Below are 24570 nucleotides of genomic sequence, written 5' to 3'. Positions count from 1 at the left end.
TTCCCCTTTGGTTCATTCTTTTTGATGATGCAGAGTATGTTGATGCAGATGTTTTGCACAATTTCACTGAGGAAATTAAATTAGCACATGTATCACATACACATTCCCGCATGTACTTAGAAAATATTCTTGGTCTGCATCTTAGCTGGAAGGAAAGGATCACTTGTGATTTCACCCACCAGCTGTTTTGAAAACAAGCAACTAGTAAGTCAGCAGTTTGCCTTTTGTCCAGAGCACCCTGGCCTGGGGCAGCCTGGGGCAGGTTACCGAGCATGTTTCTTTCCTGGTTGGGTAAATGATATGTGCAGTGCCTACAGAAGCGTCACTTATGAGTTAAGGACTCTGTAACTCTCCTAGTCAAAAGTCTTTGGCTGAAAAATAATTTCTGGTAGGTAGAAACAGTTAAAAGAGACATTGCGATTTCCCTGCTTGTTCTGAAACAGTACAAGAGAATTAGATGGCCTTATAAACATGTTATATTTTGTGTAACTCAGGATTGGTTGATCTGAGATTACAGCTATCTTCAGTTACTGTTCCTTTTTTAGTAGAATTCCTCAAAAGAGCTTTCTATATGAGTTTTTCCATTTTTTTACAGTCAAAGCAATTGAAACTGCTTATTAAGGTCAGCAATACTAACCACGTTGAGAGGTACAATCTTCTTACTTGATGTCAGTACTGCTTGACGGGGTTGACTGACTGTTCCTTCCTGAACCACTGTCTTAGCTTCTGCAGCAGCGCGGTACCTTGCTTCTCAGTCTCTTTCTTGTTCCTTCTCTTTCCCTAAGGATTTGTTCTGGGACTTCTCTACACTAATTCTCTTGCTGAGAGATTGTTTACACTTTCTGGCTTTATAAAAACTATCTACAGTGTGTCCGTAAAGTCATGGTGCACTTTTGACCGGTCACAGGAAAGCAACAAAAGACGATAGAAATGTGAAATCTGCACCAAATAAAAGGAAAACCCTCCCAGTTTCTGTAGGATGATGTGGCAGCATTTGTGCATGCGCAGATGCTGACGTAATACCGTGTATACAGTGGAGCAGCCCACGGCCATGCCAGTTGAGATGTGGACGGCACAGAGGAAAGTTCAGCGTGTTCTGTGGCTCGCTAGATTAGAATCCGTGACCAAAGTGCAATGTGAATATCAGCGCGTTTATAACGAAGCGCCACCACATAGGAATAACATTACTCGGTGGGATAAGCAGTTGAAGGAAACCGGCAGTTTGGTGGAGAAACCCCGTTCTGGTAGGCCATCAGTCAGTGATGAGTCTGTAGAGGCCATATGGGGTAGCTATCTAAGGAGCCCTAAAAAAATCTGTGCATGAGCCCACATCGAATTGCACTGAATAGGTATGAAACTGGGAGAGTTTTCCTTTTATTTGGTGCAGATTTCACATTTCTATCGTCTTTTGTTGCTTTCCTATGACCGGTCAAAAGTGCACCATGACTTTACGGACACACTGTATATTGAAGACCCAAATTTGTATCTTCAACTTATCTGTCCTGAACTAGAGTTTGCAAAATAAGCATCTCCATTTTAAGATGCCCCAAGTACACCTAGTTTTGTTAGGGGTTTACTCTTGGTATCGCTGTGTGTAGCAGCTACAAGCCTCAGCCTGCTGCAGCTACAGACTTCCCAAACTGGAGGGTCACAGAGAAGCAGCACTGTATTCATTCACTGGTTTAGAACCAGTGTCTTTATCCTGGTTGCCACCAATATTTGTATCATGGATTAATACAGTTGGACTTAATTATATAACGGCTCAACTTTCAGCCAACTAGTTGAATGTTGATGTCACAGAATGAATGGAATTAATTCAAAAGTGTGAGCTAGGGTCGATTGAGAGGACAATACAAGATCTGAAAAGCAGTGAGCTTGGTGACCTGGAAGAGAGGATCCCAAATGGTCTGAAAGTGAATTGAATGTGAAGTGAGGGAGTGGAGAAACATTCACTGTGAAGGATAGGGGAGAGAGAGATGCAGAAGGAGGTGGTTTGAGAGAGGATAACATGTTAAAGTGCTGGCTGGGAAGGGAATAGAAAGGCTGGGTGGAGAGATCCAGAGCTCAGGTGGTGAGATGAGTTCTGCAGTTGTCAACCTTGACTGTACCCAGGGGAAAAGGTGGGTGTTCAGTCCCCTGCCAGGCAGCTGAATCTTAACTCGGAATGGGGCCAAGGCTAAGATATTTTAAAAGCTCCCTTGGGGTGGGACTTCCATTTTGGCCTGAGGAGGAATCAGCATCTGTTAGGTTCTTTGACCACTAAGGAATGATAAGGAATGAATTCCAAGATCACATGCAGAACAGTCTAACCCGTTACCATTGAGCAGACAAAAAGATACATAGTTGCCTATACGTCTATATGCAGGACATGTGTGCAGAAGAGAAACTGGGGTAATAGTGACGACCTCAGAAGAGAAGTGGTCTGGGCTACAATGGGAAGGTTCCTGTTCCTTTCTGGACACTTAATCTGCAGGGATGTTCAGCAGTGTCCCTGCCCTCCACCTACTAGATGCCAGTAGTACCTTTGCAGTGGTAATAACCAAAATTCCTCCAGATACTGTCAGATGTCCCCTGGGGGCCCAGGCCACTCCTGGTTGAGAATCACTGTTCTACAGCAACAACAGTTGTTAAAAATAAAGCACCACACAATTCCTGGAACATTCCAGGTGCTCAGCAAATGTTTCCAAATTTTCTAAAACTTGCTTTTTCTTTCCTCAATCTAATCACCCTGGATTATAAATTTTCAAGTCTTCAATAATAGCTATTACAGGTCGGGATAGGATACACTGAAATCTCAGTGGCTAAATACAACAAGATTCCTTACAATGTTCGATACAAGTTGGGTGACTCCAGGGCAGCTAGCTGTTCTCCACGCAGTGACTCAGAGATTCAGACTACTTCCACTTTGTGCCACTCCCATCTCAGCACCTGGGTTTCCAGGACTGCAGACAAGGGAAAAGAAAAAGTTGGCAAACATGCACCATGCCTTACGTGCTTCAGTTTTGAAATGACATACAACTCAGCCTGCGGATCAGTATGGGTCACATGCTTCAGCCTAACTGCTGATGAGGCTAAGAAGTTGGAGAGGTGAGTGAAAATACCTACTACAATGGCTAACATGCTTTCTCCATGCCATCTAGTGTTCTAAGAACTTCTGCATATTTATTAACTAGTCCTCATGGCAACTATATGTTACAGGATATGAGGCAGAGAGGTCAAGAACTAGCCCACAGATGTGCTGTTAGAGCCGAGATTCAGACTGACGGACTTAGTATCTGTGCTTACCCGTTGTGCATATGCTCAGGACTGAGCGTATCAGACACCTTTTATGTATCTCACCCACAAGATTCCTTTCACCTCCCAAATCCTAGACTGATTGCTTTTCTGGCAATTTCATGTCCCGTGAACTTGCTGCCTAGAGAAAGATGCCCCCAGTATTGCCCATTATAGTCACAGAAACTGACCATTCCATTTGGTTCCATTGCGCAGACCTATGCAAGTTCTTGAGAAAAGACAGAAAAGTGAGCCAGATCCTGTGGGTAACATCTTACACAAGTTCCCTGAAGAGTCACCACTTCCACTTTTTGGGGAGAAAACCCTTGAGGTTCTAGAAAAGTGAAGCAACTTGTCAGAGGCTGTACAGTGAATCTCTGCATGCTTCCAGGGAGGGAGGCCCATTACGTGCCAGTCACTTTATGTAAACCTCCACAGTCCTACAGTGTGATCGCACTTCCACGGATGGGAAGGCTGAGGCCCAGACGGGCTTAAAGAACGTTCAGGTCTCAGAACAAGTAATTGACAGAGCTGGGATAGAGACCATCAGATCCGCCTGAAGGCCGCCAGAGTAAATCCACCATACTTTTTCCAAGCTCTTTGGTGGGCGGGGCACCGTGTAGCTGACCCGCATTTCTTGGCACCTTTGTGAGAAGAGTGATGGCTTGATGGCTCCACAAGTCAAGGAAAGCCGTTCAGTGGGGCTTCCCTGTTTTGATGAGCCTAAACATGCCCCCAAATTTTCACCTTTAAAAATATTTTTCTCTCCTTCAGGCACAATCTGGCAGATCTCAAGAGTGTTCTCCTGTCAGCTGATCTCTCATCACTTCAGTGGCTCTGAAGTGACAGGAAAAGTGTCTGCACAGACAGGCAGTGCAAGTCTTGCTCCCCCACTCCCACCCCTCCCTCTGCACGTAAGCAGGTCTTCAGAGGCAGGAGAGGCTCGTTGTTTATTGGGAGATTTGGCCAGTGGTTGGGGAGAGGCTGCTGCCAGATCCCGTCAACATCTATTTTCTCTGTTTTTTAAAAAATTTGAAATGACACGGACTAGTTCTTGGGTCAAGCGTGAATTCAAGGCCAGAGGTCACAGTGTTTGGGTGGATGACTGATCGGGATGGGTGGGCTGGGAGGGTCAGAGAACAGACGATGCTGCCCCCCACCCTTTCTACTAGTAAATAACTTACAGAGGGAAGAGTGGCAGCATTCTAGAACACATAGCAGCAGCTGAAGGTAAGAGTAGGAGAAAAGCTAGATAAAAAGGCCCAAGAGTCTAGCTCTCTAGTTAAAAGTACAATTACCTTTGAACTGCCGTTCCCTGCTTTCCCAGGTGTGAGTGCTACCTTTTCGGACCCGCCCATTTTATTCCCTTTGTACCTGTCTGGTTCTTTCTACAGACTGTGTGCAAGTAGATCCTTGACATTTCAGGGGGGTTGTTGGCTTCACAGACAGGAATGCAGAGTAGTTCTTCTGGTTCTGACCCTCATTCCTGACAAATAGCATGTGACTTACCCCCTGCACATTCTTTTTTTTTTTTTTGTATTTTTCTGAAGTTGGAAACGGGGAGGCACTCAGACAGACTCCCGCATGTGCCCGACCGGGATCCACCCGGCATGCTCACCAGGGGGCGATGCTCTGCCCCTCTGGGGCATTGCTCTGTTGCAACCAGGGCCATTCTAGTGTCTGAGGCAGAGGCCATGGAGCCATCCTCAGCACCCAGGCCAACTTTGCTCCAATGGAGCCTTGGCTGTGGGAGGGGAAGAGAGAGACAGAGAGGAAGGAGAGGGGGAAGGGTGGAGAAGCAGATAGGCGCTTCTCCTGTGTGCCCTGGCTGGGAATCAAACCCGGGACTCCTTCACGCCAGGCTGATGCTCTACCACTGAGCCAACTGGCCAGGGCCCTCCCCCCGCCCCCTGTACATTCTAAGAGGACAGTTGTGTGTTTAGTCCCAAGTTCTCGTGTGTATCTCATAGTGGATACATTGTGTGATGTGACTTCCAGGATTTGGAATCAATTTAATACAGCCATTAGCAATGGAATATTTTGTGGGGCATGCTTTTGGAAAAGCATGGATTAGAATCCAGGTCTGTCTGACTTCCCAGCCTGCATCACTGTAGGATTTAGCTCAGTTTATTTAGGCTATGGCAGCGTTTCAAGCAATATGTTTCTAAAAGAGTTGGACGGTGAATCTGTTAACTGGCAGACCAGCTCCGAAAAGCAAGATCTAATTTTTAATTTTTGCTTTTTACTTACTCATTCAGAGTTTCTAAGGCTCTCCCATGCCCCATCAGCTGCCACGCTGGAAGTTTCTACGAGGCCAGGAAGACTGTCATTTCTTCTTACTTCATCCAGGTTGCCAGGTGGCCCTGAAACATGGGTCTATAACCCTTATAAACACAGCAGTTGGTGCAACTGCTGAGTAAGGGTGGCTTTGGCTAGGGTTTGTGGTTAGTCATGTGTTGGTTAGACTGGGATGTGTTCTGAGAAATTTGTCATTATGTGATTTCATTGTTGTGCAAGCATCCTAGTGTGTGCACGTACACAAACGTAGGTGGTATAGCCTACTATACACCTAGGCTCCATTGTAATCTTTTGGGGCCGCCTTCAGATATGCAGTTGTTATAGGGTGCATGACTATTTGAATTTATCTGTAGTAGGCCCTGATGATTTCATTCATAGCTATTTATTCACTAATTCAAAGTGCATGTAACATACTGACAGCAGGGTGCTCGGCGATGGCTATAAACATGGGCCGGAGCAGTCCTATACCCCAGAGATTTATTCTCTATTTGGGAACTGGGACACTGAACAATGACCATACCATATGCTAGATGTGGCTATAGCCTAAGTAAAGGTAACTATGAGAACTGGGGTCTGGCCTGGGCCCAGGACAGGAAAGAAATCCCAGAAGAAGGGCCCCTTCAGCTGAGACCTAAGAATGTGTCAGGTGATGAGGTGGGGATGGGTTTGGGGTTATCTTCCAGTTGGCAAGGGAATGGCAACCATTGAGAACCGGAAGTGAAAGAGCATGGGGCGCGGGAGGAGCGAAGTGTCCTGCGTTCCTGGAGCTGAGGGTTTTTAGGGGTTGGGAGCCAGTGCATAGAGATAGAACAGGGTTGATGGATGGAGTGGGGCTTGGGCCCACCACACTGAGCCTTGTGAATCCACAGAAAGAGCTTTACTAAAGTCTGCTTTCCAGTGAGCTTTACTAGGTGTTACTCACCTTCTACCGGATTTTATTTGCCTTTTTCCATTCTGCATGGAGCCCCCACCCTCATACTCAAGTGCCAGGCCTTGGATGCACTCACTGTAGTGCAGAGGTGCAAAAGGCCCGATGCCTCGCTGCCCCAGGACGGCAGCCCCCTCTCACTGCGCACTTTCCACTAAGCCTATCCATCTCACATAATGCTCAGTCTCTCAGTTTAGTAGATATTCCTTCTTAACAAATGAAGAAAGTGAAGCTCAGAGGTGAACCGACCTGTGTAAGTCCCCCCGCCAGGAAGTGGCAGAGCCTGGTCAGGTGGTTCCAAAGGCCCACGTCTTCTGTGCCTTCCTTGCAAAGGAGACTGACGTGTCAACGTGTAAGTCCAGGCTGGCGGGACAAGCAGAGAGAATGCCGAGTGAAAGCAGCCTGGCAGAAAGAACGGGACTGGCATCAGGCATGCAGGAGGTAGGCCTTGCCGCAGGGGCAGGATCTGGATAGGTGGGGACCGGGCCACGTGTCAAAGGATCCCTTTCAATATCCTCTCAGCAATTAGGAAAGCTCTGACATCCCATGGGGCTCTTCCTTCCCTCTCCCCAAACTGTTCTGGGAAATGAGGCAAACTGAGTAGGGATCTGGTGTGTCTTGCTCAGTGCTGCCCAGTACAGTGCCTGGCACTTAGCAGGCACCCAAGGCCGAGCTGCACTTGCCTGGTGGATGATTGGGCAGTACCTGAGTCACTGCCTGCTGTCCGCAAGCACGCTGCCTGTGCCCCTGGCAGAGCATGTAGCCAACTAAGTCCTCTGTCTGGGAGGCCCCAGCAATTAGGCAGTGTCTGCTGAAACTAAAAATGCAACCCCACTCTGCCTGGGCTGTAGAAATGCAGGCTGTAGCATGTATGCAGCGCTGTGACTATGCCCATCCCAGCAAAGCCTGTGAGAAAGAGTGGCTCTGTAGGTGTCCACTGCTGGCGAGGGGCAAAGGAAAGAGAGAGCTTGCCTATATAGAGGTCTGTGCACCCATACATAAAAAAAGGAGGCAGAGTCCGGAACGCCAAAGACTGTTGAATGAAAAGTAGGGTGTCAAGCAGAACAGAATAGGCTCCCTTTTCTACAAACACACGTGTGTGCGTCTGTCCATAAGTGCTCTAGGGAAAAATACACAAGACTAGTGCTTCCCTAGGGGAGGGGCACTTTCCACTGTAGACCCTCCAAAATCCTAAGTGATGGTGGCGGGGGTGGCAGCCAAAGTCTAGTGAGCAGCTATTACTGTCTGGTGGTTGTCAACACACAGATGATCTCATTAAACTTTACATAATCCCATGAAATAGTATAATCTGTTTCTTTCAGAAAACTAAGGTTCAGAAATGTTTAATAGTTTACCGACATGCATCTCAAAAGCGGGGACCTGGCTTCGAGCTCAAGTACCCTGGTCCCCAAACAGATAATCTTAATAATACACCACATATCATTTTTCTATAAAAAACAAGTCCCTGAGAAATTTCTGCTGCCCAATATTGCCTCATCCACCGTGTCCCGTGACTGTTAGGCATGGGCTGGACCTCAGAGGTAAGCCGCTGCTGTGACAAAGGGCAGACCGAGGCTCTGAGAGGGGCGGGAACTTGTCCCGGAGGGCCCACCCCCAGCCCCCACTGCGCGAGCCCCGGAATCGCTGCACGTGGTCGGCGGGCGCGGAGCGCTTCCTGGCGTCCCGGGAGAGGGCCCGGCTGATGCAAGGCCGCCGCCGGCTCCGCTTCGCCGCGTGGGGAGAAGGCTTCCCTCCTGGCCCCGAGGCGAGCCCGGCGGACGGCTCCCAGCGGTGGGGTGACCGCGCGGGGCCGGTCCGGGGGCGGGACCGGGGAGGGCGGCGCGCGGCGGGCGGGGCGCGGGCGGCGGGGCCGAAGGCCGCAGCGCGGAGGGGCGGTGGCGCCCCCGATCTTCCGCGTTCCCGGGGGGCGGCGGCGGCGGCGCGGGCAGGTGAGTGTGCGCGTCCCGGCGCGCCCCCGTGCCTGCGCGCGGGCTCGTGCGGCCGCGAGCCCTGATTTGAGCGGCGCGGGTCGGTGCTGCGTGACTGCCTGGGCGCCCGTTCTTGGCCTGGGGTTGTCGCCGCGGGGCGCGTCCAGTTTCCTCCGGACGCGTTTGGGCTCGGCCCTCCGCGTCTTGTGCAAGGGAGCTACTCTCCGGCCACTCCTGGGGGCCGCGGGCCTGTGGGGGTGACTTCTGGGGTGAGGGAGACCCCGAGACAGCAGACCCGGGGGCAGGACTTGAGGGCTAGGACTGCGGCAAGACATAGCTGCCCAAGGCCAAGGCCAGGCGAGGTGGGTGTTCTCTGGCCTGAATGCGCCCGGTTCATCCTAGCCCCGACCCCGATTGGCTCTTTGACCTTTAATAGTTCACTTTCATTTCTGTATCTTAATTTTCTCATCTGTGAAATGGAGAGCTTGGACCCACTGTTTCTCAAGGCTTTTTCACTCCAGAACTTCTGTAACAGGGCCTCTTAGGGCTTCTTGTTGGGACTTTCCAGTTAAAGAAAACAAAACCCAACTAGTGAAAACTGGGATTTTTCTTTCACTCCCAACTCCCGTCTGTCCCGCCCTCCGCCCCCCCCCCCCCCCGTTTCCCTCCAGCCCCCCTTCCCGAATCTAAGCGAAGCATTCTGGTTCCTGGGGAGCTGGACACTCAGGGTTTGCAGAAATAAGGACCTCTGCCTTTGCAGGGTCTTCCACGGGGCTAAAAAAAGATAGGTAATTGGGAAGTTCTGGTTAAATGCAGAGTCAGAAAAGGCAACTAAGGAAACTTGGAGAAGCTGGGGAGTGGGTGACCAGTTAGTTGCAGGAGCCCCAGGGCTGTGCTCACTCCCGGGCTCTGCCTCCATTCTGATGTTCGCCTCTGCCTCCCATATTCCTCATAGGGCTGGTGCAGCCCTGGGTGGATCCTGAGCTCAGGACTCACTGATAAGGAATGGGTCAGTGTCTTTTCTGGACCAGGCTTGCCAACACCCGTCCTGCCCCTTGCAACCTCCAGATTGGATAGAGGCTCTGCGGGGTGAGTGCAGAGGCTGCCCTGATTAGGTCCGTCCTGGCCTCTGATCTGTACCTCTCCCCTTCTTGATAGTCCCTCTCTCCCCTCCACGGTTGCCAACCTTCCCACCACCCCAAGGTGCTGCCCACTCCCTCTGACTGCCTTGTTTGGTCGTTGTCTGTTTCTCATTTCTTTTTCTCTGCGTTTGTCTTTTCCATCTGATGGTGATGTCCAGCAGGGAGGGATGAAGAGGGACTTGATGATTTTGTTTCTAGTTTTATAGTGGAGAGAGCAGCATGCCCGGCACTGTAAGTTTCTTAGGGAATATCTCTGAAGTAAAAATACAGCCATGTTCCTTCAGTGATTCCTGTTTTTCCAGCCCTGTTTTGAGTGATTTACTAGGATGAACTCTTTAAGCCTCACAATAGCTGTTACCATTATTATTTCCATAGAAGCGAAGGAACTTTGTTCCAGGTCACACAGGTGGGCAGTGGCAGGACTGTGCAGATTGCTTTTAGTCATTACACTAAATCGCCTTCAGTGCAAAATGGACCAAAGGACTACTTTCGTGATGGGGCTGGGAGGTGATCAGATGAGGCAGTAAAGGACTTCAGTGATTGCCAAGTGCAGGGCAGACATCCTCGGTTGTTGCTTTCATGCCTCTTGAGAGGACAAGGTAAGAGGAAGGAAGTAAGGGGTGATACAATTGAGTAGTAAATGCTCAGCTGTGTTTGGGAGTAGCTGCAGAGGGCCAGGTCTTGGGTTAGGGGAGGGGCAGTGGTCCCTGCCCTCCCAGAGGGCAGCATCTCAGGTGCAACCTGGAATTTGCTGCTAGATCACACCTGGGAAATGGCAGTCTTCCTCAACCCACTCTTTTTAAAAAATGTTTATTTATTGATTTTAGAGAGAGAGAAGAAGGGAAATAGAGACAGAAACATCTGTTCCTGTATGTGCCCTGACCCGGGGATCGAACCAACAACCTCTGTGCTTCAGGATGATGCTCTAACCAACTTAGCTATCTGGCCAGAGCACCCACTCCTTTTTTCTTTTTTTTCTTTCTTTCTATTTTAAGTGGTGTAAGGAATAGGACCCAGACCTGAGTCTAGAGTCTCAGGGGCATGGGAATTACGGGCTTGGACTCTGGAGCCAGATGGCCTGGGCTCACCTGCTGGCTGTACAGCTGCTAGCCACCCTGCCTTCGGCAGGTCTCTGCATACCTTTGACCGTCAGTTTTCTCTCCTGTGAAATGAGGAAAACCTGTGAGGAAAGGGTGATCAGTGTCCTAGCTGTCACGCTTGTATTTCCTTCTGTTATCCCCACAGTAGTTATCCCAGTGAGACCTCCCGAAGCCATTTTAGAGATGAGGACAACAAGGCTCAGGGAGTTAAACACCTTGGCGGTGAATGTAACGGAGCGTGGGAGTGGCGGAGTGGGGATTCACGTCCAAGCTCTTGGGCACTGAAGTCCTCGCTCTTTTCCTAACATTTTTCTTCATTCTTGCCTCAGAGCCTGATACAGGGCAGTGTGTGATACCTGTTAGTGAACGGCTTATTTTTGTACATTCTTGGTTGGTGGAGGGGCTCCCATGTGGTCTTCTGGAGCTTCAAGTCAGGGCCAGCCCAAGTGCATGCAGCCCAGTAGTCACACCGGGCCCCCCACTTGGTAAGCCCAGTAGTCACACCGGGCCCCCCACTTGGTAAGCCCAGTAGTCACACCGGGCCCCCCACTTGGTAAGCAGCCCCGCCCCTGCTGGAGTATGGCTCTACTGTCACCACCTTGAAATTCTTCATTTTTCAGCAGGGGGTCCCCACATTTTCATCTTGCACCTTACCCACAGGTAATGCAGCTGGTCCTTTATAAAGGACCGGGAGAAATGGAAGGGGATGAGAGTGTGGGCGTCAAGTTCTTTTTGGGGGACCTGAGCTGTGGCAGTCAGCCTTGGGCCAGCTGGGAATCGGGCACATGTGGCCGACCAGACACTTCCTTTCTTCACCAACGTAGAGAACTATGGCAGCAAAAGATGATTTCAGTGGATTTTTAAAAAAATTCTTTATTTTTTTAAAAGGCTGGTGTGTCATCCCAGGGACTTAGACATGATTTTCCTTGGTGAGGGGTGAGTCTCAGGCCCCAGGTGGACATATCACAGATGAGGTGTGCAGGCTCCGCTCAGAGTGTGTGGCACTAGAAACTGCATTTTGACATTTCTGCTTTTGTTGACAGAGTGGCTAGAGGTCATTCCTGGTGTCCTGTCACTAACATGGCTTCCGAGACTTTGGAAACATTTCCAAGTTCTTTCAGAGCTAACTGCCAAGAGCACGCATTGCTCCCCTTCTTTTTTTTTCTTTCTATTAGCTAGCAGCAGCTATTTAACTCACAGTATTTCTATTCTCACTCTTGCTTCTTGGAAGCTCAAAACCAAATTCTTGGTTCAGGTATGGCAACTGTGTAGCAACAACCAGAGGTAGTATTTATGGCCTGTGTCCTTTGTTCCATATTCTGTTGTCTGTCCTTTATATGTACCATCCCTTTCATTCTTTGTGGCAACTTTGTGGGGAAGGTACCCTACTTATTTATTTATTTATTTATGAAGTGAGAAGCGGGGAGGCAGAGAGACAGACTCCCACATGTGCCTCACCAGGATCCACCTGGCAGAGTCCACCAGGGGGCGATGCTCTGCCCATCTGAGGCATTGATCTGTTGCAACCAGAGCCATTCCGGCACCTGAGGTGGAGGCCATGGAGCCATCCTTGGTGCCGGGGCCAACTTTGCTCCAATGGAGCCTTGGCTGCAGGAAGGGAAGAGAGAGATAGAGAGAAAGGAGAGGGGGAAGGGTGGAGAAACAGATGGGTGCTTCTCCTGTGTGCCCTGGCTGGGAATCGAACCCAGGACTCCTGCACACCAGGCCGACACTCTATCACTCAGCCAACTGACCAGGGCGGTACCGCTATTTAAATGTGGAAAAGCTGAAGCTCTTTGAGGTTCATCCACTTGTCCAAGTGTATATAACGTAAGTTATAGAGCTGGTGTTTAAACTGGTTAGTCTGACCCTGGAGTTCATGTTCTTGAATACAAACCTTTGCCACATCTGCTAGAGACCCCGATTGCTGAATATCTGGGTCGTCATCTTCCTCCTCCTCCTCCTCCTCTTCCTCCTCTTCCTCCTCCTCCTCCTCCTCCTTCTTTCTCCTTTCTATCTTCTTCTTTCCTTTTCTTTCTTCTTTTTTTAAGTGAGAGGAGGGGAGATAGAAAGACAGACTCCTGCATGTGCCCTGTCCGGGATCCACCTGGCCACCCCATCTGGGGCCAGTACTTGAGTTCCAAGCTATTTTTAGCACCTGGGGCTGATGTGCAGACAAACCAGAACCATTCTCGAACCAACTGAGCCACTGGCTGTGGGAGAAGAGAGAGAGAAGGGGGCGGGGGATAGAGAAGCAGATGGTCACTTCTCCTGTGTGCCCATACCAGAATCAGACCTGGGATGTCCACACACCAGGTCAACGCTCTATCCACTGAGCCAACTCCAGGGCCTGTTTTTATTCTTCATGGTTATTACTGTTTTTGAAAAAATTTTTTTCCCACCATCCTGATTTTAACACTTGTATTTGCAATGTCTCCTGGAAAACTATTTGAGATCCTTTGTATAAACAAGTCTCCCCATGATGAGTGTACCCATCCTGCCCTTGGTAAGAGAATCGCAATCTCACATTCCTAGGAGTGGGGCCCTGTCAGCTCCTTGGTTCCCTGTGGGTCCCTGGATATGTCTAAGCTGGAGAAGACTTAAAACCAGAAGGGGAATTCTCAGTCAAGGTCTGAGAGGGTTTTAGTTTCTCCTCACTTCCTCTGAGAATGTTCCTCAGCATGACCAGAGAGACGGAAGTCAGTGGAAAGACTCCGGGTGGCTCTCCCTGGCCTTGTGATGACTTTGGTCTGGGGGAGCGTGGGAGCCCAGCCTGCTCAGGCCCAGGCCTCAAGTTGTTTTTTCTCTGTTTTCTGAAGCCCAGTGAAGCTGAGCTGGCTGTGGCAGAATGAATCAGAGCTCTGAGAAAGGGAAGTAGCTCCCCAGCTGGTTCTCAGTTATGGCCTGTGAACCGCAGATGGACCCCGGCGGGGCGGCCGGCCCCCTGCCCACCGCCTCCCCCGGCTGGAGTGTCCTGCCTGTGGGGAGCCCTCCTGGCTGGAGGCAAGGTAAGGTCATGATCTTGAATTCCTTTTCCTGCTACACTCCCCCCCACACCAACCCTGAGCTGCACTCACGCCATATGAAGGGACGGGTGTTGTGGGGCACAGAAGTGCCTTGAAATAAGAGTGGGCATTTGGGGATTTGTTTCCAGGCCAGTGTCTGTCATTTCTACCCATTTTCTCTGTTACCACCTTCTGAGATTGAGCCTCCATTACTCTCTGGATTCCTTGCTAATCTCTTATCCATCTTGCCTCTGCTGTCCATGTTTGACACGGCATCCAGAGAGATCTTTTTTAAATGCACAAGCAACCGTATCGCTGTATGCTTCAGTGTTACCCACTGGGTTTAGCACGAAGAGCTATCACTCACCAGCTTGCAAGGTCTGCCTTAATGATTTCTGTTCTTAGTTCCTGCCATGCTGTCGTGCCTGAGGGCCTTTGCATCTGCTGTTCCTTCTGCCTGTTATGCTCTTTGCCTGCCTCCTTTTCCCTGCTTAGATTTTATTTATCTTCAGAGCTCAGTTCAGATATCCTTTCCATGGGGAATCCTCTCCTGATGACCCAGCCTAAATCAGGACCCTCTGAGTTATTTCTGCATCTTCCCATAGCACTATCACAGTCTGTAATTAAAAGTTATCTGTGTAATAAAGTGTTGAATGTTCAGCTTTTCCACTAGACTGTAAGCCCCATAAGGACGGGGCTTTGTTTTGTCTTTTTCTTCCATGTGATGAACTAAGGTGTTTGGCTCATAGTAGATGCTCAATAAATTTTTGTTGAATAAATGAATGAATGAATGAGTGAGTGGCTGAGCATAAGCCAGGGGAGATAATTCTGAATTGGGTAATCCATAGAAACGTGGTTGGTTATTTATATAATTTGAAACTTGACTACTTAAAAACAAGGGTTCCTTTTTTTAAACCACTGTTATTAGGAAAGCAGTTTACACACCTACACACACAGTAGAATGAAACAAACTGAAATAATTTTCCTTCAGAATTTTGAAGACATTACTTCACTGAGTTTTGGCAAGCCAGTTCTTATTCTTTTGTAGGAAATGTACACACACACACACACACACACACACACACACGCGCGCGCGCATTTTTTGGTAGCTTTTCAGATCTTTCCCCCTTATGTAGGTGTAAAAACAAGTGTTTCTAAGTAGAGGACTTGCTGTTCTCCCTTTAAGAGACAAATGAAAGAGAATATTGACAGGAATCCAGGTTCGGAAGGCAAACAAAGAAACCGAGGAGACTCCTTGTAGAGCTGGGGCAGGCACTTTGCTCAGTGTGCGGAGCGGGCTGCGGGAGCAGTTCAGACTCTCCACGTGTGGCGCCCGGCCCGCGTGGGCTGGCCATTCAGCGCTGTGAGATGCAGAGCTAGTCTGGGCCCCGTCCAGCACGCGCGCCTCTTCTCCTTCCTTGCGTCTCCGCTGGTAACATTGGTCAGGCCCCCTTGTTCATCTTTCCGAGGCTCCGTTTCCTTTTCCGTGGTAGCTGCTTAGGGCTCTTGGAGGAGTAAGTGAAATCATGACTTGAAGCCCAAGCCCTGTGCCTGGTACATGGTAAAGGCTCAGATCCCCGAGGCTATACTTACTTTATTGTATTGTTCTATAATATTTTATTTCTGCCCTTATTTTCTTTTTGTCTAGTTTTTCTCATTTGCTTATTTTTAAGTCCAGCTTGATAATTTTATCTTTTCAAGTTTTATTTTTATGAAGCCACCTTACATCCTTTCTGGTGTGGGAAGGTAGGAAAAAGTACAGCTGTACTGTTTCCCATCCGTGGTTGGGAGTTTGCGGACGTGGAGGGCCAACTGCATGCATTGATCTGCGCTGTTTTATTATTATTTTTTTTTAATTTTAATTTTTTTAAAAATATTTTTTATTTACTCATTTTAGAGAGGAGAGAGAGACATACAGACAGACAGACAGACAGAAAGGAGGAGCAGGAAGCATCAACTCCCCTATATGCCTTGACCAGGCAAGCCCAGGGTTTTGAACCGGCGACCTCAGTGTTTCCAGGTTGACACTTTATCCACTGCGCCACCACAGGTCAGGCGATCTGTGCCGTTTTATATGGGACTTGAGCATCTGTGGATCTTGGTACCCACGAGGGGTTCTGGAACCAATCCCCCACAGATGTAAAGAGGGACAACTTAAGTTTTGGGTGAGTCAGAAGTTATACTCGGATTTCAACTGCGTGAGAAGGGGTAGGAGACAGGTGGGTGCTCCCAACCCCGTGTTGTCCGAGGGCTGGTCAGCTGGACAGCTAAACCAGTGTTGCTCTGTTGTAGCTTTTGAGTTCTTACATGCTTGCTTTTACGTTGTGACGACAATAGTGGCCAGTTATTCGGTACCCACTTCGGGCCAAGTGTTTTATTTTCATCGTCTTAATTACTTGATAATTATTTGAAAATACCTATACTCTACAGTGGGTCTGATCATCCTCCACTTGGATGTCCAGGGGTTTAGATTGCTTCCTCAAGGGGACCCTGTTGGCGAGGGGTGGAGTTACAGTCTCAACCCCACACTAGCTAGTTTATGCTTCTGTCCAGTCTCTCTGCTCGGAACTAAGGGAGGTTTCGCTTCATTCTGCCACCGTTCCTCCCCCGGCCGCAGGGGGTTTCAGCTCAGGGCACAGCCCAGCTAGCCTCAGTCTCAGTCTGCTTCATCGTACACCTGCGGGGCAGGAGTTCTGAACGCTGTGTGACCAGCTCGGGCCGATGTGGTGTGCTTTTAGAGGTCACAGTTTAGGCTTTGAAAATGTGGAATGGGTTCCAGAGGCACTGGGACGGGTTCCCAGTAAGTCAGGGTATGAGTTTTCTGTAGTTGCTCAGACATTGCCACGGACACCGTGGCCCGCAGAACGCAAGTTCTCTCATAGCTCGTTAGGTTAGCAGTCTGACCTTGGTTTTGGCCTCGCTGAGTGATCGTTAGGTTAGCAGTCTGACCTTGGCCTCGCCGAGTGATCGTTAGGTTAGCGGTCTGACCTTGGTTTTGGCCTCGCTGAGTGATCGTTAGGTTAGCAGTCTGACCTTGGTTTTGGCCTCGCTGAGTGATCGTTAGGTTAGCGGTCTGACCTTGGCCTCGCCGAGTGATCGTTAGGTTAGCGGTCTGACCTTGGCCTCGCCGAGTGATCGTTAGGTTAGCGGTCTGACCTTGGCCTCGCCGAGTGATCGTTAGGTTAGCGGTCTGACCTTGGCCTCGCCGAGTGATCGTTAGGTTAGCGGTCTGACCTTGGCCTCGCCGAGTGATCGTTAGGTTAGCAGTCTGACCTTGGCCTCGCTGAGTGAGTCACCCCTGCATTCCTTTAGGATGCTCAGGGGAGAGTCTGTTTCCATTTCTTTTTCAGCTTCTAAAGGATGCCCGCATTCCTTGGCTCCTGAACTCTCCATCTTCAAAGCCCGCAGTCATCCGTCTCTTTGAGCCTTTCTTCAGAGTCACGTCCCTCCTGACTCTCTCGTCTCCCTCTCCCACTCTGAAGGATCCTTGTAGTTACACTGGGCCCACCCGGATAATCCAGGCTAATCTCCCTACTTCCAGTCTGTGGACTAGCAAAGTTAAGTCCATCTGCACCCTCCATTCTCCTCTGCCATGTACGATAACGTATGCACAAGTTCTGGGTGGGGGCAGGGCATCTTTGAGGGTCCATTGTTCTGCCTACCACAGTTGGTTATCTTCCTTAGACTTTGTGCCCACTGGGAATGGAGGAGTTACTTGGTTGAGCAGTGCTTGAATGAATGTCTGCTACATCAGTGTTTTTCAACCACCAGTCCATGGACCAGTGCCAGTCTGTGAAGGAGTCATATAATCGTCATACAACTTCAGAGTGGTTAACTTTTTTGCAGGTCAGCAGTTGAAAACCACTGTGCTGTTACCATCTCCTCAATGTAATTAAATATCTCTCGTGATGGGGAGCTCACTACCTCCCATTCTGTGTGTGGGTAGCTCTCATTTTGAGGAAGTTCTTCCTCCCCTGGTCTCGCCTTGTGTCCTGATAACCTCCACACCCGGCCTCAATTCTGTCTCCTGCGGGCTTTCCCGTCCACCCCACGAAGGTTCTCGTGGCCGGAGGAGGTGATGCCATTAGGCTCTGGGCTCATCCAAAGTAGCAGTTACCGCTCAGCCAGCTGAAGCTTCTGGTCTGCTTCCAGAGCTCCGCAATGGCCAGGTGCTTACAGTCCTCCGGGTCGACAACACCTGCGCCCCCATCTCTTTCGACCTGGGCGCCGCCGAAGAGCAGCTGCGGGCCTGGGGCATTCAGGTGAGTGCGGATTTTATCCAGTCCTTACCGTTTTCCTCCCGTTCATCCATCTGTCCATGTGTCTGTCTATCCACCTGTCCAGTTATTCACAATATATTTATTAAACTCTTACTGTATGCTTGATATGGTAAGGGAGAAGGGGATGTATTAGAACTGTCCTCTCTTTCCCATTGTTTCACTTAACAGATGTGCCTTTTGGGTGCCCACTCAGTGCCAGGCACGTGGCTGGGTACTACCGCTGCAGAGGTGAATAGGCCCCAGTGCCCGTGCTCACACTGCTCCCCGGGCCAGGGGGGAGGACGGACACGTGTCGGATAAATCCGGCAGTGTGACTGAAATGCTGCAGTAGAGGGCAGTGTAAGGCATTGAAGACCTTCAGGGCAAATGGTAAACCCGCCTGGGGTGCGGGTAGTGGTAATGACAGCTTTACAGGGGAGCAGACACGTGATCTGGGGACTCGCGGAGTGTGCTGGGTAGACGGGAGGAAGGGCATTTTAGGAGAGGAGAGGTTATCTGGATTCATTAGCTGCGAATGCAGTACCTTCGAGCATAGGGATTCGAGGCTTAGGCTTCACGGGTCTGGGTGCAGATCTAGCTTTCCTCGCTGCCTGTGTGACTTTAGGCAGATGACTTAACCTCTCTGAGCCACAGTTTCATCATCTTTTTTTAAAATTATTTTTATTTATTTATTCATTTTAGAGGGGAGAGAGAGAGAGAGAGAGAAGGGGGGAGGAGCAGGAAGCTTCAACTTCCATATGTGCCTTGACTGGGCAAGGCCAGGGTTTTGAACCGGCAACCTCGGCATTCCAGGTCGACGCTTTATCCACTGCGCCACCACAGGTCAGGCCAGTTTCATCATCTTGAGGGCAACATTAATACCTGTTACATAGGGTTTTGTGAAGATTCAGTGATGCCTGGGGAACACACTGGCACTGTCTCTGCACACAGTGAACGTTCAGTAAATCGTAGCTGTTGCTGTTGTCGTTAAGGACCACTGCTGTGGTTTCTCCCCCAGCATGGTGAGGCCTCTCCCTTCCCTTCCCAGGGAGGAGCAGTTATGGATGGGGAAGAGGAAATGCTAATTTTACCCAAGGATTTTAGAATTTACTTCTTTACATTGAATTGAATTATTGTTTCAAAGAACATTTTGTCACCATTAAAGGGAAACTTTCCAAATTGCTAGTACTGAGCCCACGTGGGCACAGCAGCTGGTTTATCTTCCCAAGTTTCCTTTCAGCCTTTGTTTAGAAGAACATTTTTCTCAAACAGTTATCTTCGGGTGAGGTTTTCTTAACTGTGAACGGTTTATATAAATATATCGTTCTGCTCTGTTCCTAAATGGCATCTTTCACAGTTAAATTCTGTTTTCTTAAAGCAGTCCACTCTCGCCAGCCCTTGTTGCTCTGCAGCATTTTTGTTTGGGCAGGAAGATGTGAGTTTTCAGCACTCTGGGCTGTATTAGTAGTTACTGATTTGCAGTATTCATAGTACACTTGTGTATCAAGTGTGCACTATGGAACCAGCGTACACATGCACTTAGATACCCGCATACACTTAGATATAAATATCTATCCACATAAGACATAACCAAATGGTAGGCAGAACAAAGGCCCCCAAAGACATCCAGATAATATGTATTTTATATTATGCATATTATACTTACTGTGTAATGTATATATAAGTATTATATAAGTATTGTCTTATTTAATATGCATGCCATCTCTACAAGGTGTTACTCTTACAGTTTTCATTGTACAGAGGAGGAATCTGAGGCTCAGAGAAGTGGAGTTACTTTCTCTAGGTCACACAGCACATGAGTGGCAGGTCCAAGGTTTGGACCCAGGGCTGGCTGACTCCCAGGCCTGTACCTTAACCATTAGGCTATCCTGGGTCTGCCGTAAGGTTCTGAGCCTTGGGCTGCAGGGGTCCCTCTGCGGGACATCCTTCTGGCTCTTGAGCTGTCCCACCTTCCCCAGGATGCCTGGCCTTCCCTGAGCTGGGAGCTGCGCCCTGGGATTGCTGTCAGTGCTCTGAGCTCCCCATTCTTCCCTCTGGGCCAGATCCCCTCTCCGCGTGAGAGTCATGTGGACTGGAAAGACATCCTCGACATGCTGGCTGGCGGGAAGGAGCTGGGAGGGCTTCTCTGCGCTGACCGAGCTCTTTCCCTGGGTGGCCGAGCAGGTCCCGGCTGACCAGTACAGGAGTTTGGCCGAGAGCGCCCTCTTGGAGCCCCAAGTGAGGAGATACATCATCTACAACTCCAGGCCCATGCGGCTGGCCTTTGCTGTGGTAAGGAGGGAGGGGGTGCCACGTGGACCTTGCCAGGTTGGGGGCTGGTGGCCCCGCTGCCTGAGGGAGGGTGGTGCACGTGGACCTGGGTTTGGTAGAAGAGGAAGTTTAGGGCAGAGAGTCATAAACAGGTCCCCAAAAGGATGGGAGGCAGAGTTTACTGAGAGCCGAGCTCAGGACGGGATGTGCTGGCCCACTGCTGAAGCTCGGACCCAGTGTCTGGTCTGGTCCGGGCTGTTCTCTCCAGCACTCGGTTCCCCCATCTGTTCAACAGGTGGGTCCATTTTAGCTCTAATCATAGTGTGTTTGTGTGTACACACAGGTACCTATAAACACACACACACACACACACACACACACACACACACACACACACGTGCATATATATGGCAGAGCCAGCATTTGAACCCAGACAGTCTGGTGACTTGCTGCTCCTCTGTGCATAAATGGTCACATAGCACTCCTAACCCCCTTGTCCCACTTCTCAGGAAGGGAGAGGAATGGCCACCACCTTTCATTAATTTTCTAGTAAGTGCTAGGCTGTTACATATGTTGTATTAACCCTGTGAAGTAGATTATTATCCCCATTTTACAGATGAGGAAACTGAGGCTCAGAGAGTTGTTATAACTTGTCCAGGCCACAAGCTGTTGAAGGATCAGTGTGAGTTTCTGACTCAAATTTCTCTCCCTCCGAGCCCCCTGCCCCTTTCTGTTTTATTTTAAATCTAGGCAAGCAGGGACTCGGAGTAACTATTCTAACCCCATTTCTCTACCTTCGCTTACGATGAAGGAACAGCTCGTTCTCACAGGCCCGCATCAGTCTCTCACGGGCCCTGTGAGCTCTGTGGATCAGGGAGCTGTCAGAAGTGTCCCAGGGTGCTCCCTGGGGTGGAGCTGCTCCCCTCGAGGACTGGCGTCCCTGACCTTGCCCTTGCCCCGACTTCTTGCAGGTTTTCTACGTGGTGGTGTGGGCCAACATCTACTCCACCAGCCAGATGTTTGCCCTGGGGAACCACTGGGTGGGCGTGCTGCTCGTGACCCTGGCTGCGGTGACCCTGACCGTGACTCTCATGCTCGTCTTTGAGAGACACCAGCGGAAGGTGAGACGTCTGGAGACCCCACGCACGCGCCCTTTAGCAGGGCTGCGCGGGCGGGGCGGTCCCGAGTCCGAGTTTTCTCTTCCGCCCGCTTCAACAGATTGCTCTAGTCTTGGAAAATCACACTGGCCCCTGAGCCCAGTGACTGAATGAAATGAAATCACATGCGTGATTAGATCCTCTCTGTCTTTCCTGTCTAAGCCCTGTGGGTTGTTTTTCTGGCAGCAAGCTGTGTTTTGGGAGACCGGGAGGCGGAGCAGGGCCCTGAGAGCCAGTGTTTGTGCGGCCCTTGAAGATTACAGAGTCCTTTCACACACCGTGTCCCCCTGGACACTCAGGAGAGCGCTGGGCCAGGAGGACGCTACCGAGTACGGGGTGCCTGAGGCTGAGGGTTGAGGGAGAGGGGTGGGGGCTGGCTGTGCTCTGTTGATAATCGTGTCTCATTGAACTGCAGCGGGGACTTAGGAGGGAGGCAGTGAGTGGGTGGGCGGAGAGTTAGGTCACCTGGTCCAGTCCCACTGTGAGTGGCAGAGCTGGGTTTTTTTTTTTGTATTTTTCTGAAGCTGGAAACGGGGAGGCAGTCAGACAGACTCCCGCATGCGCCGGACCGGGATCCACCCGGCACGCCCACCAGGGGGTGATGCTCTGCCCATCCGGGGCGTCACTCTGTCGCGACCAGAGCCACTCTAGCGCCTGGGGCAGAGGCCAAGGAACCATCTCTAGCACCCGGGCAAACTTTGCTCCAATGGAGCCTCGGCTGCGGGAGGGGAAGAGAGAGACAGAGAGGAAGGAGAGGGGGAGGGGTGGAGAAGCAGATGGGCGCCTCTCCTGTGTGCCCTGGCCGGGAATTGAACCCGGGACCTCCGCACACCAGGCCGACGCTCTACCACTGAGCCAACCGGCCAGGGCCCAGAGCCGGGTTTTAAAGCCTGAGCCCTCTGACCCCCGATCCCATCCACAAAGGAGAATGATACCTCCTGGCTTATGTGTGGTTCTGCCTCGTTAACATCTGTCTTTTGTTACTTATTGAGCACTTCCTGTGTGGTTGCTCCTCTATTAAATGCTTTGTGTACATTAACCTGTTAAACTGGTCCAGTAAATCGCTGGGTAGAGTCTTCCACACTCATTTTACAGATGAGGAACCCGAGGGTCCAAACAGCTCGAGTAGTCCGAGGTCACACTGGGAATAAACGGCAGAGCCAGACTTCGTGGCCAGGACACTTGGATTCCAAGCTGCGTTCTCAGTTAATTCCAGACCCTCTTGATATTTCATGGGTGCTGCAGCAGATCACCATGAACGTGGTAACTTAAAGCAACACTGATTTATTATGTGACAGTTCTGCAGTTTAGAAGTGTGACAGAGCAGGGCTGCATCCTGTCTGGAGCCAGTCGGGGAGGCTGTCTTCCTGCCTTATCCTGGAGGCCACCTGCACTCCTTGGCTGGTGTTCCCTTCCTCCATCTTCAGAGCCACCAGGGGCAGGTTGAGTCCTCGCATCTTAGACTCTGAGTTTTCTGCCTCCCTCTTCCACTTTCAAGGTGCCTTGTGATGACACTGGCCTGCCTGGACAGTGTAAAATAGGGACAGTCTCCCTATTTTAAAGCTGGCTGATTAACAACATTAATTCCATCTACAACCTTTATTCCTCTCTGCCTTGTAGTGTATGTAACACATTCTCAGGTTCTGGGGAGCGGGACTGACTTAGGCATCTTGGGGGCAGTGCACTATCCTGCCTGCCACACCTCTGCCCAGCAGCTGGCACGGAGCTGGACTCGGAGATCTTTCACGAGCACTCTGCTCTGGCCTGACTCAGGAGGAGGGAGAGGGTGGGCTGTTGAGAAGTGTGGCCGGCCTTTGGGGTATGAGTTCTGTTTAGTGCCTGTGCACACAGGGACAAATAGGAAATTTATGGCTTAATCATTTTGAAAAGATCTTTGTTTGGCTTTGCAACGAGGCTGACACAATCACGCTGCCTTGGGCTCCGTGGAAGCTTTCATGGCCCTCGTGCTTGGCCTATAAACAGTAAATTGCACTGGCTGTTCCTGCAGCAGGACACTTCTCTTGGGGTGGGGGGTGGGGGGCAGGCAGTGTATATTCTGCTCTTAGCAGGAGCTAGCAAAATATTTGGCACCTGGCAGGTGCCTCAGGGAGCAGATAGAATTAAAGCGGTTTAGGGGATGCCTGCTGTGGCTCTCTGCCTCCTTCCCTCCCCCCCTTCCTTGTTGAACGGGTATTTATGAAGCTCCTATGAGTACCAGGTCATGTGTCAGGTGCAGGGCACAGAGATGATGAACAAGACCTGTGTCTGTACCCATGGCTGCAGCATGGAGGCCCTAGGCATTCAGTGGCACTCCTGTCATCACTGTTTCTCCTTCAGGGAACCCCTCCAGGGTCCTTTCCTTCCTAGTAATGACTGTCATTTAATGAGCACCTACTGTGTGCTCTATATGTCTTTGGAACCTGATTTCTATGCCCAACAACAGCCTGACAGAGAGGCAGGATACGTCTGCCATTTGCTAACTCTGCAACCTGGGGTAAGTTATTACTTAACCGCTCAGGGTCTTCCCTGTAAAATGGAATAATAATTGTAGCGTGCTCCCCAATTGTTTGGAGAGTTAAATGACTTAATACATGCAAGGTGTTTATAATCGTGCCTGGTATACAGTAAACGCTCAATATCTTAATGACACTGAGAGTTGTCAGTGGGGGGAAAAGCTCAGAGAGGTTAAGTAACCAGTCTGTAGTCACACAGCCTCTTCAGCTCTGGCCTCAGCACAAGGACTTCTTCCTTTGATCCCTTGTCACTCAGGACCATACGTATCCCCCTTCCTGACCATTGTCACTTTTGCTATTAGAGTCCTACCTGCGTCGTGTAGCACCCTTGACAGCTCCAGCACATTGCATACACTACTTTGTTTTCCCCTTGTTTGGGGCATTAGTACTCTTTTTCAAAATCAGAATATTTGCGAAGGCAGGCCAGCCCTTGCCTCATGTCCCCTACAGAGTAGAAAGCACATTGCTAGGGCAGGTGGGAAGTTCTGAAAAATACCGTGGCCAGTATGGTACAGTGGAAAACACTGTTTTCAATTTAATGTCATCGTCATAATGATATTACCTCACATGTATTGAATGTTTATTCTTTCAAGTGTTCTATGTGGATGAACTCATTTTATCCTTATTATAGTCCTTATTATACAGGGGTGTTAAGTGTCTCTAATTGGGAGATGAAGAGAAGGAGGCAGAGAGAAA

The 24570-nt window shown here is 50.0% G+C and overlaps 1 protein-coding gene across 3 annotated transcripts in view; it reads left to right on the top strand.

The window, feature by feature from the left end:
- Positions 1 to 8157: 8157 nt before the first annotated feature.
- TMEM268 (transmembrane protein 268) overlaps positions 8158 to 24570 on the top strand; it is a 28600-nt gene continuing 12187 nt past the window's right edge. Inside the window, exons 1-5 of one of the 3 annotated variants that reach the window (XM_066367342.1) lie at positions 8158 to 8290; positions 13489 to 13677; positions 17827 to 17936; positions 20118 to 20225; positions 21176 to 21325. In XM_066367342.1, coding sequence (XP_066223439.1) covers positions 13569 to 13677; positions 17827 to 17936; positions 20118 to 20225; positions 21176 to 21325 — 477 coding nt within the window. In that variant the 5' untranslated portion in view covers positions 8158 to 8290; positions 13489 to 13568. Of the gene's footprint in view, positions 8291 to 8371; positions 8449 to 13488; positions 13678 to 17826; positions 17937 to 20117; positions 20226 to 21175; positions 21326 to 24570 lie in introns of those variants that run through there. The other 2 variants (XM_066367341.1, XM_066367343.1) reach the window with 2 other exon arrangements.

This window comes from Saccopteryx leptura, chromosome 2 (genome assembly GCF_036850995.1).
Source record: "Saccopteryx leptura isolate mSacLep1 chromosome 2, mSacLep1_pri_phased_curated, whole genome shotgun sequence".
Taxonomy (NCBI): Eukaryota; Metazoa; Chordata; class Mammalia; order Chiroptera; family Emballonuridae; genus Saccopteryx; species Saccopteryx leptura.
Note: the sequence above shows the minus strand (reverse complement) of the source record. Positions and strands in the feature narration are given on the sequence as shown.